The sequence below is a fragment of the Anser cygnoides genome, chromosome 8 (assembly GCF_040182565.1).
Source record: "Anser cygnoides isolate HZ-2024a breed goose chromosome 8, Taihu_goose_T2T_genome, whole genome shotgun sequence".
Lineage (NCBI taxonomy): Eukaryota > Metazoa > Chordata > Aves > Anseriformes > Anatidae > Anser > Anser cygnoides.
In genome coordinates this window covers 27,145,502-27,159,271 of record NC_089880.1, presented here as the reverse complement: position 1 = coordinate 27,159,271, position 13,770 = coordinate 27,145,502, and the positions used below count along the sequence as shown (strand labels likewise).

General features: G+C 37.7%; 1 protein-coding gene across 4 annotated transcripts in view; it reads right to left on the bottom strand.

Annotated features, from left to right (window-relative positions):
* OSBPL9 (oxysterol binding protein like 9) overlaps positions 1–13,770 on the bottom strand; it is a 63,079-nt gene that overhangs the window by 13,928 nt on the left and 35,381 nt on the right. For all 4 annotated transcript variants that reach the window (XM_048062063.2, XM_048062064.2, XM_013176315.3 and 1 more), the window contains 4 exons: positions 12,539–12,634; positions 10,462–10,509; positions 5,572–5,601; positions 3,033–3,083 (listed from right to left, as the gene is read on the bottom strand). In XM_048062063.2, coding sequence (XP_047918020.1) covers positions 3,033–3,083; positions 5,572–5,601; positions 10,462–10,509; positions 12,539–12,634 — 225 coding nt within the window. The remainder of the gene's footprint in view (positions 1–3,032; positions 3,084–5,571; positions 5,602–10,461; positions 10,510–12,538; positions 12,635–13,770) is intronic.

Here is a 13,770-nt window from a genome sequence, read left to right as displayed (position 1 = left end):
ACACCGACCACCGCACCCACCCCTCCTGCTCCGTGTGGCTGGGTTGGTTTTTGGGACGTGAGAATGTTGTAATACATGCACATGTGGTATTTGCTTCATTATTTTCAAAATGCGCCTTGGGTCACCTCAAACACAAGTGGCGTGATTACACCCTTCATTTACCAGCGAGTTTAATGAAGATTTAACTGCCCAAAACCTAACACAGACCGTTTTCATCTGTGAAACAGCTCAGCTCAACACACAATAAGAAAACCTGTTTGCCTCAACACACCAAAAGAGTATATTCCATATCAAAATAATCCAAATAATATATCACAGAACGGTTGAGGTTGGAAGGGACCTCTGGAGATCTTCTGGTCCAAACCCCTGCCCAGCAGGGTCACCCAGTGCACGTTACACAGGATCACATCCAAGCAGGTTTTGAATATCTCCAAAGAAGATGACTATGCTCTGGCTATATGTTAGAACATATGGCTATATGTTGGAAACAGAGAGAAGTTCTGAAGTGTACAGAAATGTGATAATTTTCAGGGCATGCAAAAAAAAAAAAAAAGAGGTAATGACATCTGTCTCCTAATGAGAAATGCACTGTAGAAGTAAAAAGGCAGGGGTGTGTCTGCATGTGTTAATAATATAATTTAATTTCAGTAGTGTAAGTCAGCAACGATACTTGCCTAACAGATTTGGGGAAAAAGACTTCCAGAATCTTAAAAGGTTAGATATTGGAGAACAGAAGGCTATCAGTGAGGCACAATATTTTTTTTACATACATAAAACTTCATAGACATGCAACTAACAGAACTGTTAGAGAAAGAAAAAGAAAAAAAAAAGCATTGTATTTTTAATTACCTAATGCAGTACGAAATCAGGTACCAACACAGGTAGGGAAGGGGGAAGGGGATGGGACAGAAATGCCATGTAGTCAATAAGTACATTTGCCTAAGAGAGAGACAGGAAGAAGATGAAGAGATGAAGCAGAAGAGGTTATTAAAATAGCAGGAAGATTCATAGAGGGTAGTTATTCACTATATGTGAATCAACTTTTCCAATTAGCTTTGCATAAACCACTCATTTAAAGCACCTTATCTTCACTAGCTCATCAAGATCTTTAGATATGATTATTCCTTAGCAAAAAATCAAAATTTATTAACCAGTGTAAATGGACAGGTTTGTATTAATTTCTAGGACAGAAGGAAGAACTTCAAAGTCTGATTCAGTGTTACAGAAATTGAGAGTTCTGGCGTTTTCCCGAGACCCAGATTCCACCTATGCCTTGCTTATATGGCAGCTGGATCAGCAAAGCACTGAGCCTGATCAAAAATGACTACAATTGCCACTACAAGCTCCATTTTGTCCATTCTCAGCAAACTACCTAACCAACTTCAAAATGATATGCTTAGAATCAGTGCAAGAAAAGCAAGCATATTGGTTCTTAACCCCCTAAACTTACCCGTAACACATAGCAGAAGTGGGATTTGATATTCAATGGTAAAAAAAAGCTAACTCAGCCACTATTACCAGCTTTGATCGAGAATCTGAAATGGAGATTGTAACTTCGCTCTTTCAGTTCTGCTACTAATTGCATAAAACTTTCTGGAAATAACAACTATCAAATGCATTTATGTAGAAGTAGCAAAAAATGAGCACATCATTTGTTGCGCACGGTTTGTCCGACAGCTACTTTAACACTGCAAGTCCCATATATCCATGTAAGAAAACCAGCAAACTACCATCCAATCCATCTCTAACTGACTCCTCTAAACCCCCAAAGAATGACACATCATCTACCAGTTTCATTATTCTAAAGCACCTCTAAATATACTCAGTACTACGTAACAGCAAACTATTAGGTGCTGTCAAGGTTCCTCTTGCTGTTACTACTGTTAAAGATTCAGATGGCATCACCATACCTTACACATAGACTGTTCTAGCTCTAGAGTGATGTGGCACAAAACTATTTCCATGTACGTTACTACTTGTAAAGGTATTTTTGGCTTTGTATAAACTTATTAACGTACTTTTCCTTCAAAATGTAACCCTCTTTTTAAGCTACTGATTTGAAACCTGAATTCCACAAAAATATGCAACAATACCTAACGACTTCTACCTCCAAAGGAACCTGATCCCGCAAGGTTCCAAATACTTCAATTTTCACTAGACTCAAAATTTTGTAAAATATACATGGTATCTACAATGATGATAAACAACAGTATTATATTTGAAAGTTATAAAAAGATCAATCTAGAATGTAAAAATAAAGAGCCTATACTTATTCCTGAATAAATCAGAATGTGTTCTAATAGTGTTAAATTCTCAAAAAGCATAATTTTTTGCAGAACACCGCCCTCCTTCACTCCTGACACATAAATTAGCATCTTTTAGTTAACATATCCTAAATACAGTACATAAAACTCTATAAGTGCAGACCTTGACCAAAAAAATTTAAAAAAAAGGGAATCCAAATCTTCCAAATCTCACTAGATTTACAAAGTAACAAAATATTACAGTGAAAAGCCTAAGTACATTACCATATTGCATTCTCAAACCATACAACTTATTTCAAGAAGTTCCAACATGGTGAAGAACTTCAGTCCTATTAAAAACCTTGACAGACCAGTTTAGATTAATAACATCACCGTTTTCCCTTTTCCTATTTATGCTAGTCACATCCTTAAATGAAACAGAAAGAATAGTTAGTTCCATTAAGTTTATATTCTGCTAACCTTACATTTGTTGAAGTTCTGACTTAGTCTGAAAAGTCTGCAAAAGAAAGTCTCTCTCTAATGAAAAAAAGGCTTTGTCATCACCACAACTGTCAATAGGAATACTGACAACTGTCTTCTGTGGAACTCAGGATTTTGGAAGCTTCATTAAAGCAGTAGCAGAAATCAACGTATACCATTTTTTGGACATATATCCTGGATCACATAGAGTGCACTCTTAGATTTCAAATGTCAGAGGGAAAAAAAAAAAGTTCTCACACAGATTAACGCCATATAATAAAAATTCAAAATGATTTAAAGCATACTTACTTTAGCGATCTGTAGCAACACAATGCAGTGTTTTATTGATTCTACCATGCCCTAAGAAAACAAGAGAAAACAGAAAAATGTATATCAGCATGTTACAACGTTTTGTTTACAAGTATTTTAATTAGTTACATAAAATATTAACGGAAGTATTTGGTGAACAGTAAACAGACACTCACTTCCACAGAATCCCTGCTCTCCCTCCCTCCACCCCCCACTGAAGTTTCCGAAAGCCACATAAAACACAGGATGCCAGAGTGAAATAAAAGTCAGCTTCAAACTTTCAAAGAGATGCAAGAAAGCAAATCCTAAGCAAGTGGTGGATCTAACACATTTATGCATTACTAATTCATTTAGTTTTAATTAGAGATACCCCTCATTTACATACTTGATGAGTTCTCTCTAAGCTTTAGATAAGGAGGGAAGGGAAGAAGAAAAAGTAATGAAGATAATTAGGATTAAGATAATGGGAACCCTGCACAAGATTAGACAGCCTAAGTTCTGATACTTTACAGAAAATAACAGTCATAGGAGAACAGCAGAGTCCCTGAGAAAGAGCTGAACATGTGGCGCAGAAGGGACAGTAAGCATGAAGAAGGAACACTGGAAAACATTAGCATCAGCATATAGAGAGATCTGGGATGACAAAATGGGGAAACAGAAAATAAAGAAATGAGCAAGAAGGTTTGCCTTCCTGAGAAAGAGAGTTGGCTGATGTGTTTCTGCAACGTTTCCTGAAAACCAAGGGCTCTACACTGAATTAGCTTGGGCCATGCTGGTTGCATTTTGTCCGTGCTGGGCACAACTGACAGGACAGAGCCACAGCCGTTACCTGTCCCAACATCCTGGGTAAAGCAGCAAAGGTCTGGCTCACAGTCAATCAGCACTAATAAGCTCTGCTAAATTCCAGCAGACTCCCAGAGAGCTGTCTGAGCCCGTAGAGCACTTCAGGGCAAGTACAAAAAAAGACCTGGATTTTTTTTTTTTATTTTATTTTTTTACTGTGGGGATGATCAAACACTGGAACAGGCTGCCCAGAGTGACTGCAGTCTGTCCTTGGAGTTATTCAAAACCCACCTGGATGAAGTCCTGAGCAACCTGGCTCTAGCTGACCCTGCTCCGAGCATGGGGTTAGACTACAGGTCTTCAGTTGTTTACAACTTGGGCTATTCTATGATTTTATGATTCTAAGATGCTAGACATAAGTCTGCATACGGCACCGCAACCAGGCTGCTGCTTTGATGTTACACTGCTGGACCTAATATCAATTCCTAGAAACCAGAGCATGCATCAGAATGGGGCTCTACGAGAGATAGCCTTGGTCTGATCCAAGAGCTGCCAAAAGAAATCAAAAATCCAGTGGTGCCCATGCTGACTCTATACTGTGCTCCTTGAAATCCACATTGTCGAGAGATTTTTCCATTGCCCTGGGTAATCCATTCAGTACTACTTCAAGCAATGTGAGAAAGGAAGGAAGATGAGGACAGCAGTGGAAGATGACAGATAAGTGCTGTGAAAGAGTTTGGAAGCATTCAAGAAAGAAACAGATCCTGTAAAAGACTGAACATAAGAGATAATGCGAGAAAGATTTTAAAAAATCTAGAATAATATACCGATAACAAACTTTAACGGGAGAGGAGGATACTGACTTATCAGAACTCAAAGAAAAGTAATTCAAGGCAAAGTGGTCGTTTTCCACAACAGTTACAGAAACAGGACATCCCTATCACTTACCAGATGTGAAGAAATACTGGGAAAGGATTGGAAGAGGCCTGGAGCAGACAAGTAGCTTTCAACTGCATAAACCAAGCTGATGAGAAGGCCACCAGACATCAAACTTAGTTAGCAGCAAGAACAAAAGGAAAATCGGAGGCAGGAAGACCAGACCCCGTTCCAATAACATAGATATAGAAGAACATCTCAACACTCATTCCAAAGTGAATGTCCGAAAAAATGAGCTGAAGGGATGGAACAAACCAGACAGAATGATAGAAAGGAACCGTCTTTGAGCAAAGCATCCATTCTCCTCCTTGTAGGCAACGACATCAAATAAAAAGTTTTAAAAGATCAGAAGGGGAAGCAAGTTTTCAATGTTAGTAGAGTTAAGAAGAGATCCCTATCATGTGCCTCTTTTAAAGAGTGTATCTGTGATAAGAAGTGCCTTCTTATCAGAAGTATCTGCTGGAAAAAACGTGGATTTATCAAAAGGTAATCATAACCTCTTTTTTTCACTTCAAGAAAAATCAGCTCTTTCAGTTTCAAATTTCTATGGAACTAAGATGTAAAGTTGAAATCTGACCAAAAGACAGACTGCTCACCAACATTTCCTGCCTGGAATTAGTGAAATTAAGGGTTCTTTTACTTCAGCTCTGACTACAAAGTTTGAAAATTCCTCATCCTTCAAGAAAGCAAAATAAACGCCAACTTTCTCTTGTACAGTTAAAAAAAAACACTTTTCTGTAACAAACTTTAGAATCTTCCATAAGAAAACAAGATGACTTTTCAGAATCTATGTAGTAGTTAAAAAAATTAAGCAACTTACACTGGTGGTTTCTTTGAGGTTTTCAATTTTCTGTAAAAAAAAAATCCAAACAGTGTGGTTAAAGAAAGAATTTCCAGCATCTAGTTTGACCTAAATACTGTACAAATACTATATTTTATTATTAAATTAGGAGAAAAAAACAAGCAACATGATAAAGGCTATTTCTATATGTAGACACAATTTTCATTTTGTAATTGAAGAGACAGATCAAGCTGACAATTAAAGCTTGAAGACAACAAAGTTAGGAGTTTCTGAGCAGTGACGTTACACATTTACCCACTGAGGTTCACACTTCGCCTTTGCATAACATTAAGAGTAACAAAAATTAAATTCAGTAGGAAGATTCCTTCTAACTACACTACTCTAACGCAGTGTACTGAAAGCAGCACACTCCAACGGCCAATATTACTTGACATTAGCGTGATTCGAGTGTGATAAGCATTGTTGAGCAGTTTAAAAAAATATCACAGAAAAATAACAGTGCACGCCTATTGATCTTTCTAAACCTACAGGTCATGCACCTGGAAACCTGCCTGCTTAACCTTATCTGGAACCACTGGTTCATAAATATTTCCTGTGTGGAATTGCACTTTGGGCATGCAAAAGGCATCTGCATGCCTTTTTACACAAAGGCATGACTTATCTAAGAAACATATGCATCCTGTTGATGTCTGTGTCTATCTGCTGAAGGCAAAATTATTAAATTGGACTCAGCATTTATCCTGTACTAATTCAATTATAGGACCCCTTTGTTTTGATTAATATGAATGTCTCATGTGACTTGAATCAGAGTCTTTATGATTCTCTAGTAATCAAAGTATGTAAAGGAGCTTTTTCTCCCCACACAGCATTGCAAGTCAAATTCTACACCATGAGAGCAGCACGCATCTTATTTATTCTTGTAGATTCATAGCCTCTGTTTACGTGGATAAAAATGCAGTAATGGCTTCCCAGTCGATGCCTGGGGAAAAAATCACTTATACTCTGTTCTATACACTATTCATAAGGATGCTGTAGATTTCCTTCAACCTCTAGTCTATGATTAATTGGCAAGAGGTGGCCAAATAGCCACCTTTTCCTTTTCCACAGGAAGACTGGACCATAGTGATCTAAGAAACTGCATCAAGCAGAAAAACATGCCAACAGCTATGAATTCTTTTATTATTTTTTTTCATGTCTCTACCATCTCCCAATCCAAACTTCATGAATGTGTACTGAAAAAAAGCATTTGCAATATAATGACAGCAATTCAGTGAAGTTTTGAGCCTTAGAGTGCCAAAATAGAATGGGTGATGTACCCAAACACGCAGCTCTTGTCAGCTGAAAGACTAAACTGCTGAAATGAATCATTTCGCCCCAAGGCTTTCTAGCCAACTGTAGGCAGACATCAGTTTTGATTATTCTTTACCTGTTTTTTCTAATAAGTCCTAACAATATTTACACACCAGGTAACTTAGTACCTCGTTCCCTTCACTGATAATTGTTAAAGTCTGAAAGCAATGACAGGCCATGCAACATAATTTGGTCACAGTGTTTTCCCCCAGTCCATCTGTAATCTTCCCAACAACAGACTAATGAAGACATTGCTATTTTTACACACAGGTACAGACACAGTAACTTCTCTGAGGTCACACAGAAGATCTGTGGTGGGATAAAACTCAGGTCATCTGCTTACCAAGGCCCACACACAAATTATGTGATCATAATTTTTTTCCACTACAGAAACGAAGTTTTTGTGAGGAGGCCAACCCAAATAGTAGCATTATGCATTAATCCAATTTCTTTTTCCACATTTGTGCCCAAGAGCTAGGCTGCAAGAACACAGCACGTAGAATCAGAGCGTTGTCTTCTTGGTATGTGCACAAAATTATGAGAACAATGCAGGGAAGGCAGACAAACTCAGTGCCTATGAAGACCCTTCTAAAGGGCCCCAGCCCTGTTCTTTAGGGCTAAGCAAGCAGTGATAAGGAAGTCTCTGTATTTCCACAAGCAAAGTGTTATTTCTAGGCTGGTGAACCAAGCAGCCATAAAATGAAGTTCATGAACTCTCTTCCCCTGTAAGATCTCACACAAACACGCTATAAACATGACACTAGGGGAAGAAAAATAAACTACAAAACCACTCAAATTCAGCATGCTTACAAAAGCAGTTGGTTTGGAGGAGACACCTGGGGAACGCTCGTACCTCTTCTCAGTGATTGTACAGAACCACACTGCTGTGTATGCACGCTGCCACTATCCTGCAAAGTCTGTCCTTAGGCTCTCGTTTGTTTAAACTTGCATTCAACATAGATCATTTAGAAAATACTAAACTGGAAGTAAAATCATAAACAGGTAAAAGAAGACATATGTTGAAGATACAAAACATTGGACAAAAATAAAACCAGAGAAAACCATTTGCTACTACAGGGTAGCTCAACTTTCTTTTTAACATCCCTGCTCTTTGAATACCAATTAAGACAAAACATAAATAAGACAGTTTCCCTAGATTTGGGTAATAAATATACACCTTCTCAAATTAAATATCAATTTCCTGCAGAAATGTGTTATTTTCTATATCTGTGTCCCTTGCAAAAATGAACCTCGGATAAGGAAAACAATTTTCTTCCAAATCAATTTACATTTGCAGAATGTAGCCACAAGCTGTATGTAATCAAATTGCAGGCTGCTACTGAAACTGCTCCATCTACTTACTGCTATTTGCACCTACCTCCTTGACATCTCATTTTTTATGAAGCCACTGGTGGTCCAACAGAAAGCTAATTTTATTTCTTTGATCAAGATTTTTGCCTAATTCAATAACTACGTGGCTACGGAGAGTTGGATCAGCCTGTCTGACAAAAAGAAGCAGCCGACTCATGGGCAGAATTGGGGAAGTCCAACCTAAATCTCCATGCTCAGCCTTGGATTTACTTCACAAAACCTACTCAGTATGAGCCAAAGAGCTTGATCGGGCTACGCTTCTCCCACAATTTTCTCAAAGTCTTCACAATTCATCAAGTCTACATCTTCTTCCAAGTCCAACAGATTACCATGTCTGAGAAAGAAAATATCCAAGAGAACCTGATGCATCTCAAACACCCATACCTTATCCTGTATCATTACCTTCAAAAGAAAATATGTCTCATGTTCTGTCCAGTGCTCTCGCAAAAACAAGAGCTCAGGTTTTCAATGCCCGACCATAACAGCCGCAGCAAACAGCACACCGCCATTTGGGAAACGCACACCACACAACTAATACCCAAATCTTGTTTCCTCAGATGAAAAGATTATGGGTTGGATGGCAGTATCCTGCAGGTTAGACCAGCCCTCAGCCTGACAGCTGAACCGTGTTTACATAAACAAACAGAAAAACTGCTAAATATGGTAGCAAAAAGCCTCTTAGCTGCCTCAGTCCAGGAAGAGACATGATCACAGAAGTGCTCTGCCAGGTCTCTTTCATTTTTAACAGAGAATAAGTGGAATCTATAGTAATAGCAACACTGAAAGACTTAAAACGCAGGGAAGCTGACCTCTTCTAAATTAGCCTCTTCCCTTCTTTACAAAGTCAACCTGTCTGTTCCACAGACACCTTGCAGAGACGAAGAAAGAAATCAGCACTACACACAGAAAGTCTCTATGGATTAGCAGCACTGTCACAGGGAAAAAACAAAACAAAACAAAAAAAACCTGCCTGATCTGCAAAGTAGCATCTGGAGAGAGGTCAAAATTGAAGGAGAATTCTTCCCAGTAAGGAGGACGGAAGTAAAATACAGAACCTTTAGATCTTGCTCTTTTGATCAGTTGTCTAGAGATTAAACACACACAGAGAACGCCTGTACTTCAAAGTTGTTCTTCAAGGCTGTGCATACAACAGAAATCCAGAAAGACCTCTGGTTGTAAAGTTCCTCAGATGCCACGATAATGCATCAAACAAGATGCGTAACACATGAAAGGTCACAGCCGTTCTAAAGAAGTAAACAAGTTCCAGAAAGGACCAAGCTTTTAAAAAATTAAACCAAACAACAAGAGAAAAATCAGCTTGTTTTCCACAAGCAAAATTGGGGAGGAACAACTAGGATAAAATACTGCTACTTTATGATACTAAAATTACTGCATTTACTGAAAAATCAACAAACAAACCTCTCCAGCAATAAATCCTTCAAAAAGAAATCCTTCCTCCACACCACGCAGGTCAATGTACAAAAACTAGCATGCAACTTTATGCCAAACCCACACTACCAAAGGTATGTGCTAACCTTTAAGCACAATAATTGAATTCTGATGTACAAACTTGATTTTGAAATGGGAGGGGATACAAAAAAATAAATGCACACACACACAGACCAGTTAAGTGAATTAAAACCTTACTAAAAAGGTTATGCTCTCCAGGCAGCAAATTAAATTTTTGGGCATCCTCACCTAAGGTAAATGAAATTTGGTATTTTCAGACTTCCAACATGTAGCATGCTAGTCACAGAAACAGACAGGATGCAGACGTGAAATACGTGATTCTTGGTGCTTATTTTATTTCCTCCTAGAACAGGTTTGCTATTCCTACAAACACATTCAACAGTAATCCTTGTAAAAGGTTAAAAAAAAGTTTTAAAAGATGCCAGAAATTTAAGTTTAAATGTTTTACAGTTGGATAACAAAGGAGTAATTGTTTCCTACAGATTAATTTTTTTTTTTTTTAATGTTATAAGCAAGACATCCAGTATTACTAAAAAATTCAGTTTGCCACCTACTCACAACACGGGTTATAATGTAATGTTATTCAAATTGCTTTTAGTGATTTGGACAACTTGAGGAATCTGAAAATAGACAGGACTATTTAAATATCTAGTCTACTGATGAAAAGAAACACGAGAGCAAGCAAAATAAGCAATATTTAAGACAAAATGTACTTGCTTTTCTCTGTTCGTCATCTTTGCAGTTCTGTAGCCTTTCATCAAAGACCTGAAAACAAGAGATACTTGTGAAAATACTGTTTTATTGCCATATACTATTAGCCAGAATCACTGAAATTTCAAAACAAAATGCATTTAATAAAGTTATATGATCTTGGTTTTATGACTCAAAGCAGTTTTTGCTTAATATTTCATACAGCATTTATAATGTAACAAGCTTATAACTCATTTCTTACATCATCGCATCCTGCATGAGACAAAGTCCCAGCTCCTGAGGCTAGTCCCACACAGCGCAAGCTGTCACAGTTCTACCACGGTTTCAGCAAAAAGGTAAGGTTAAGTGACAAAGGTGACACTCACCAGGACACGTTGAACTGCCTTTCTTTTATTTCTGCAAAGATCTTTGTGACTTACAAAGTGCTTACCAAAACAGCCTCAATCCTTATCAACATTTTCAGGAACCTTCTTACTCAGGTACATGATTCAAATCATTTCAGATTTGTAAGCCCTTCTTTAGAAAACGACTCCATTGGCTTTATTTATTTTATTAAAAGTGGAATATTACAAGCAGCTAAATAAAGTGAAGCAAATCCTTAGTGGAAAGCTTGCATATGTATTTAATACAGACTGAGCTGAAACAGCTTAAAATTGCTTTTGAGAGCGTGCTAAGGTGCACATACAAATAACCATTAACCATTAAGCTGTTCAAGGAAAAGATATTCTTAGGGTAATGCTCAGAAATTCATCATACCCACCCTTGCTCAAAAAAGAGGCTGCACTTTTGAGTGGTAAACTGGAGTTCTTCTCTCAATTGCCTGCCTACGACTTAGTTGCTTCTTAGCTCCCCTTTCTCTTGAGGGCTCATTTCTACTTCTTTTCTCTCTCTGTGGTCTCTGAATATCCTCAAATCTGCTTTTCTTATGTTATTAATTAAATTCCTATACTCCCTCCCCCCACCTGGCCTGAAATAAAATTTAACGGCATTAGATTTAAATACCTTCCTTCAGTGAGGCATGTTTCTGTCATATACTCCTGCTAGATGGCCTTGGAAAAGGAGTTAAAGCTAATTCCCAAATCAAGTCTTTGCAGTTCAGCTCTGAATTTTGCTTGCACCTCTTTGCCCACCTCCATTTCTGTTGTGCTCTTCCCCCCTCCACCCTCCCCTGCAACTGAATTTTTGCTGAATATACCACATACAGTACTTGTCCATTGCATCAGGGGAAAAAAATCCAAACCAGCAGAACTGAAGCAATCCTACGAGCAGTTTTAACCTGCTTAGTCATGGGAAAAACCGTCCTAACCAGCAGCAAAAACTTTGTTTTTCTCAGCAAGGTGAGTTCTGTGAGATATGACCTTATCATCCCTCACCTCCTCACCTACTCTTAAAACACACGTACGAAGTAGAAAAGGACAGTGTTCGTACAAAACTTCTACAGAATGTTTTTACTCAAGGACAAAGAACAGTTTTTCTACCACTGCTGCAACAAAGTCTGAAACTGTCTGCAACTGTGGTTGCATATTGCTCGACAAAACTTTCCTCAATATAAACTCCAAAATGCTACGAGCAAGACAATGATTTGTTTAAAAATTAAACTTAAGTAATCTGACATTTCCACGCAGTTACATATACAAAAGAATGTTTCAGCCATTATAAGTCATTCTATAAAATCACTTTTATTCTGATTTTCTAACTCTATTTTAATAATCCCAAGACCCATTCTAAGAAAAACAGAGAATGCCATTTTCAGCTCATTCAGCTTTTAGCCTATTAGACCTATTAATTTTCTTATTTTAGTAAAAATCTTTATTTCAGAAGTAGTTAATGCTTCATGTAATATCCTAAGATAACAAGAAAGAGAAAATTCTAACATCAGACTTCACATATTGTAAAGGTACGTTTCCTCCAGCTCGCATTCAGCTCAGCCAGATGAGCCCTCTGCCTCCCATGTTTACCAGAATATGTGCAAAGCATAAAACATGACTTTCTCCCCCTGTTGAGCTTCCTTTCAGGCACACCTTGAAATCCACACTGACAACCACACTCACAATATAGCAAATGCACCAGTTAGTTAACTTACCTTCAATTGGTCTATCAAGATCTGTAAGTAAGCATCTGCCTCCGTAAGTTTCTTATCAAAATCATGAACAGTAGGAACAAATGCTGAATCGACACCCTGGAGAGAAAAACAAACAAATAAAAAAATCAAATATATAATTAGAGGGTTTTTTTTTGGGGAAAAAAAAAGATAACAGCAATATGGTTTTGACTGCCAAGTGGCTGATAAAATGTTGCCTTGCCTGCAATGTATAAACACAGGCACACAGCTGAGCAGATCTGTCTTCTATTTGCAGCTAAATCAGTAACAGCAAATTGCTGCACATTTTCAGTGCGGGTATAGTCACCACACAGCAGAGCATTTTATGACTTATAATTGGAGAAAAAAATCTCCTCAAATTAGACTAATTAAAGTTTCTTTGGAAAATATAAAGGAGAATTCAGTTTTCTGAAGACTGCCTTGTGTTTCCATATTCAGAGATTTCAGTTAAGGATGGACAAAACCATACCCAAGTGCAGGACTGGACTTCTCACACCTCAAACAGAAGCTTTGCCAATTACAATACAGTTCATCTCAGAGCATCTCGGTGAAGGACTGTACAAAATAAACCTGTTCTTAAATACAGGATAGCCTTTAAACTGCAAAAATTTGAGCTGGTTACTCCTGGCTGCCCTCTTTCCTTTACAGCTGCAGTGATTTGCGTCCTCTGCACTAGGTTTGATTTATTACATTTCATTGCAAAAATACCAACAAGGGCAAAATATCATTGCCATAAGAACGATTACCTTTCTGTTTTTTTACTTGCAAATTTACTTTCCTTTACAATGTAACATTCAAAGCACACTTCTGCATATAACATGTTTCCCACATTTAAGCTGATAAACGGAGTAAAGACCTGAACAAACTCCCACCAGGCTACCACATCTCTAGTTACAGGAAAGAAAGCGAGAGGATTCTTGAAATTGATTATTTCTGACTTCACACACCCTTGCTATGTAAACATATTTAACATTTATTTATATAATATTTTAAATGCAAATCAAACTTCTGAACAAGTATTAAAGCACTCCTGGCCTGAAAAATGCAAGTTCAACATAGGGGGTAGAGGGAAAGATAAAGGATGAAGTATTTAGACTTTCTTACTAGCCTCAATACTCTCACATGTTTTCACACTTATCTAAAATATGATGTTTTTCACTTCAAACTCTTAAGAAACCACCAGCAGTGCAGTTTTGACTGCTGAGAATCCCCTA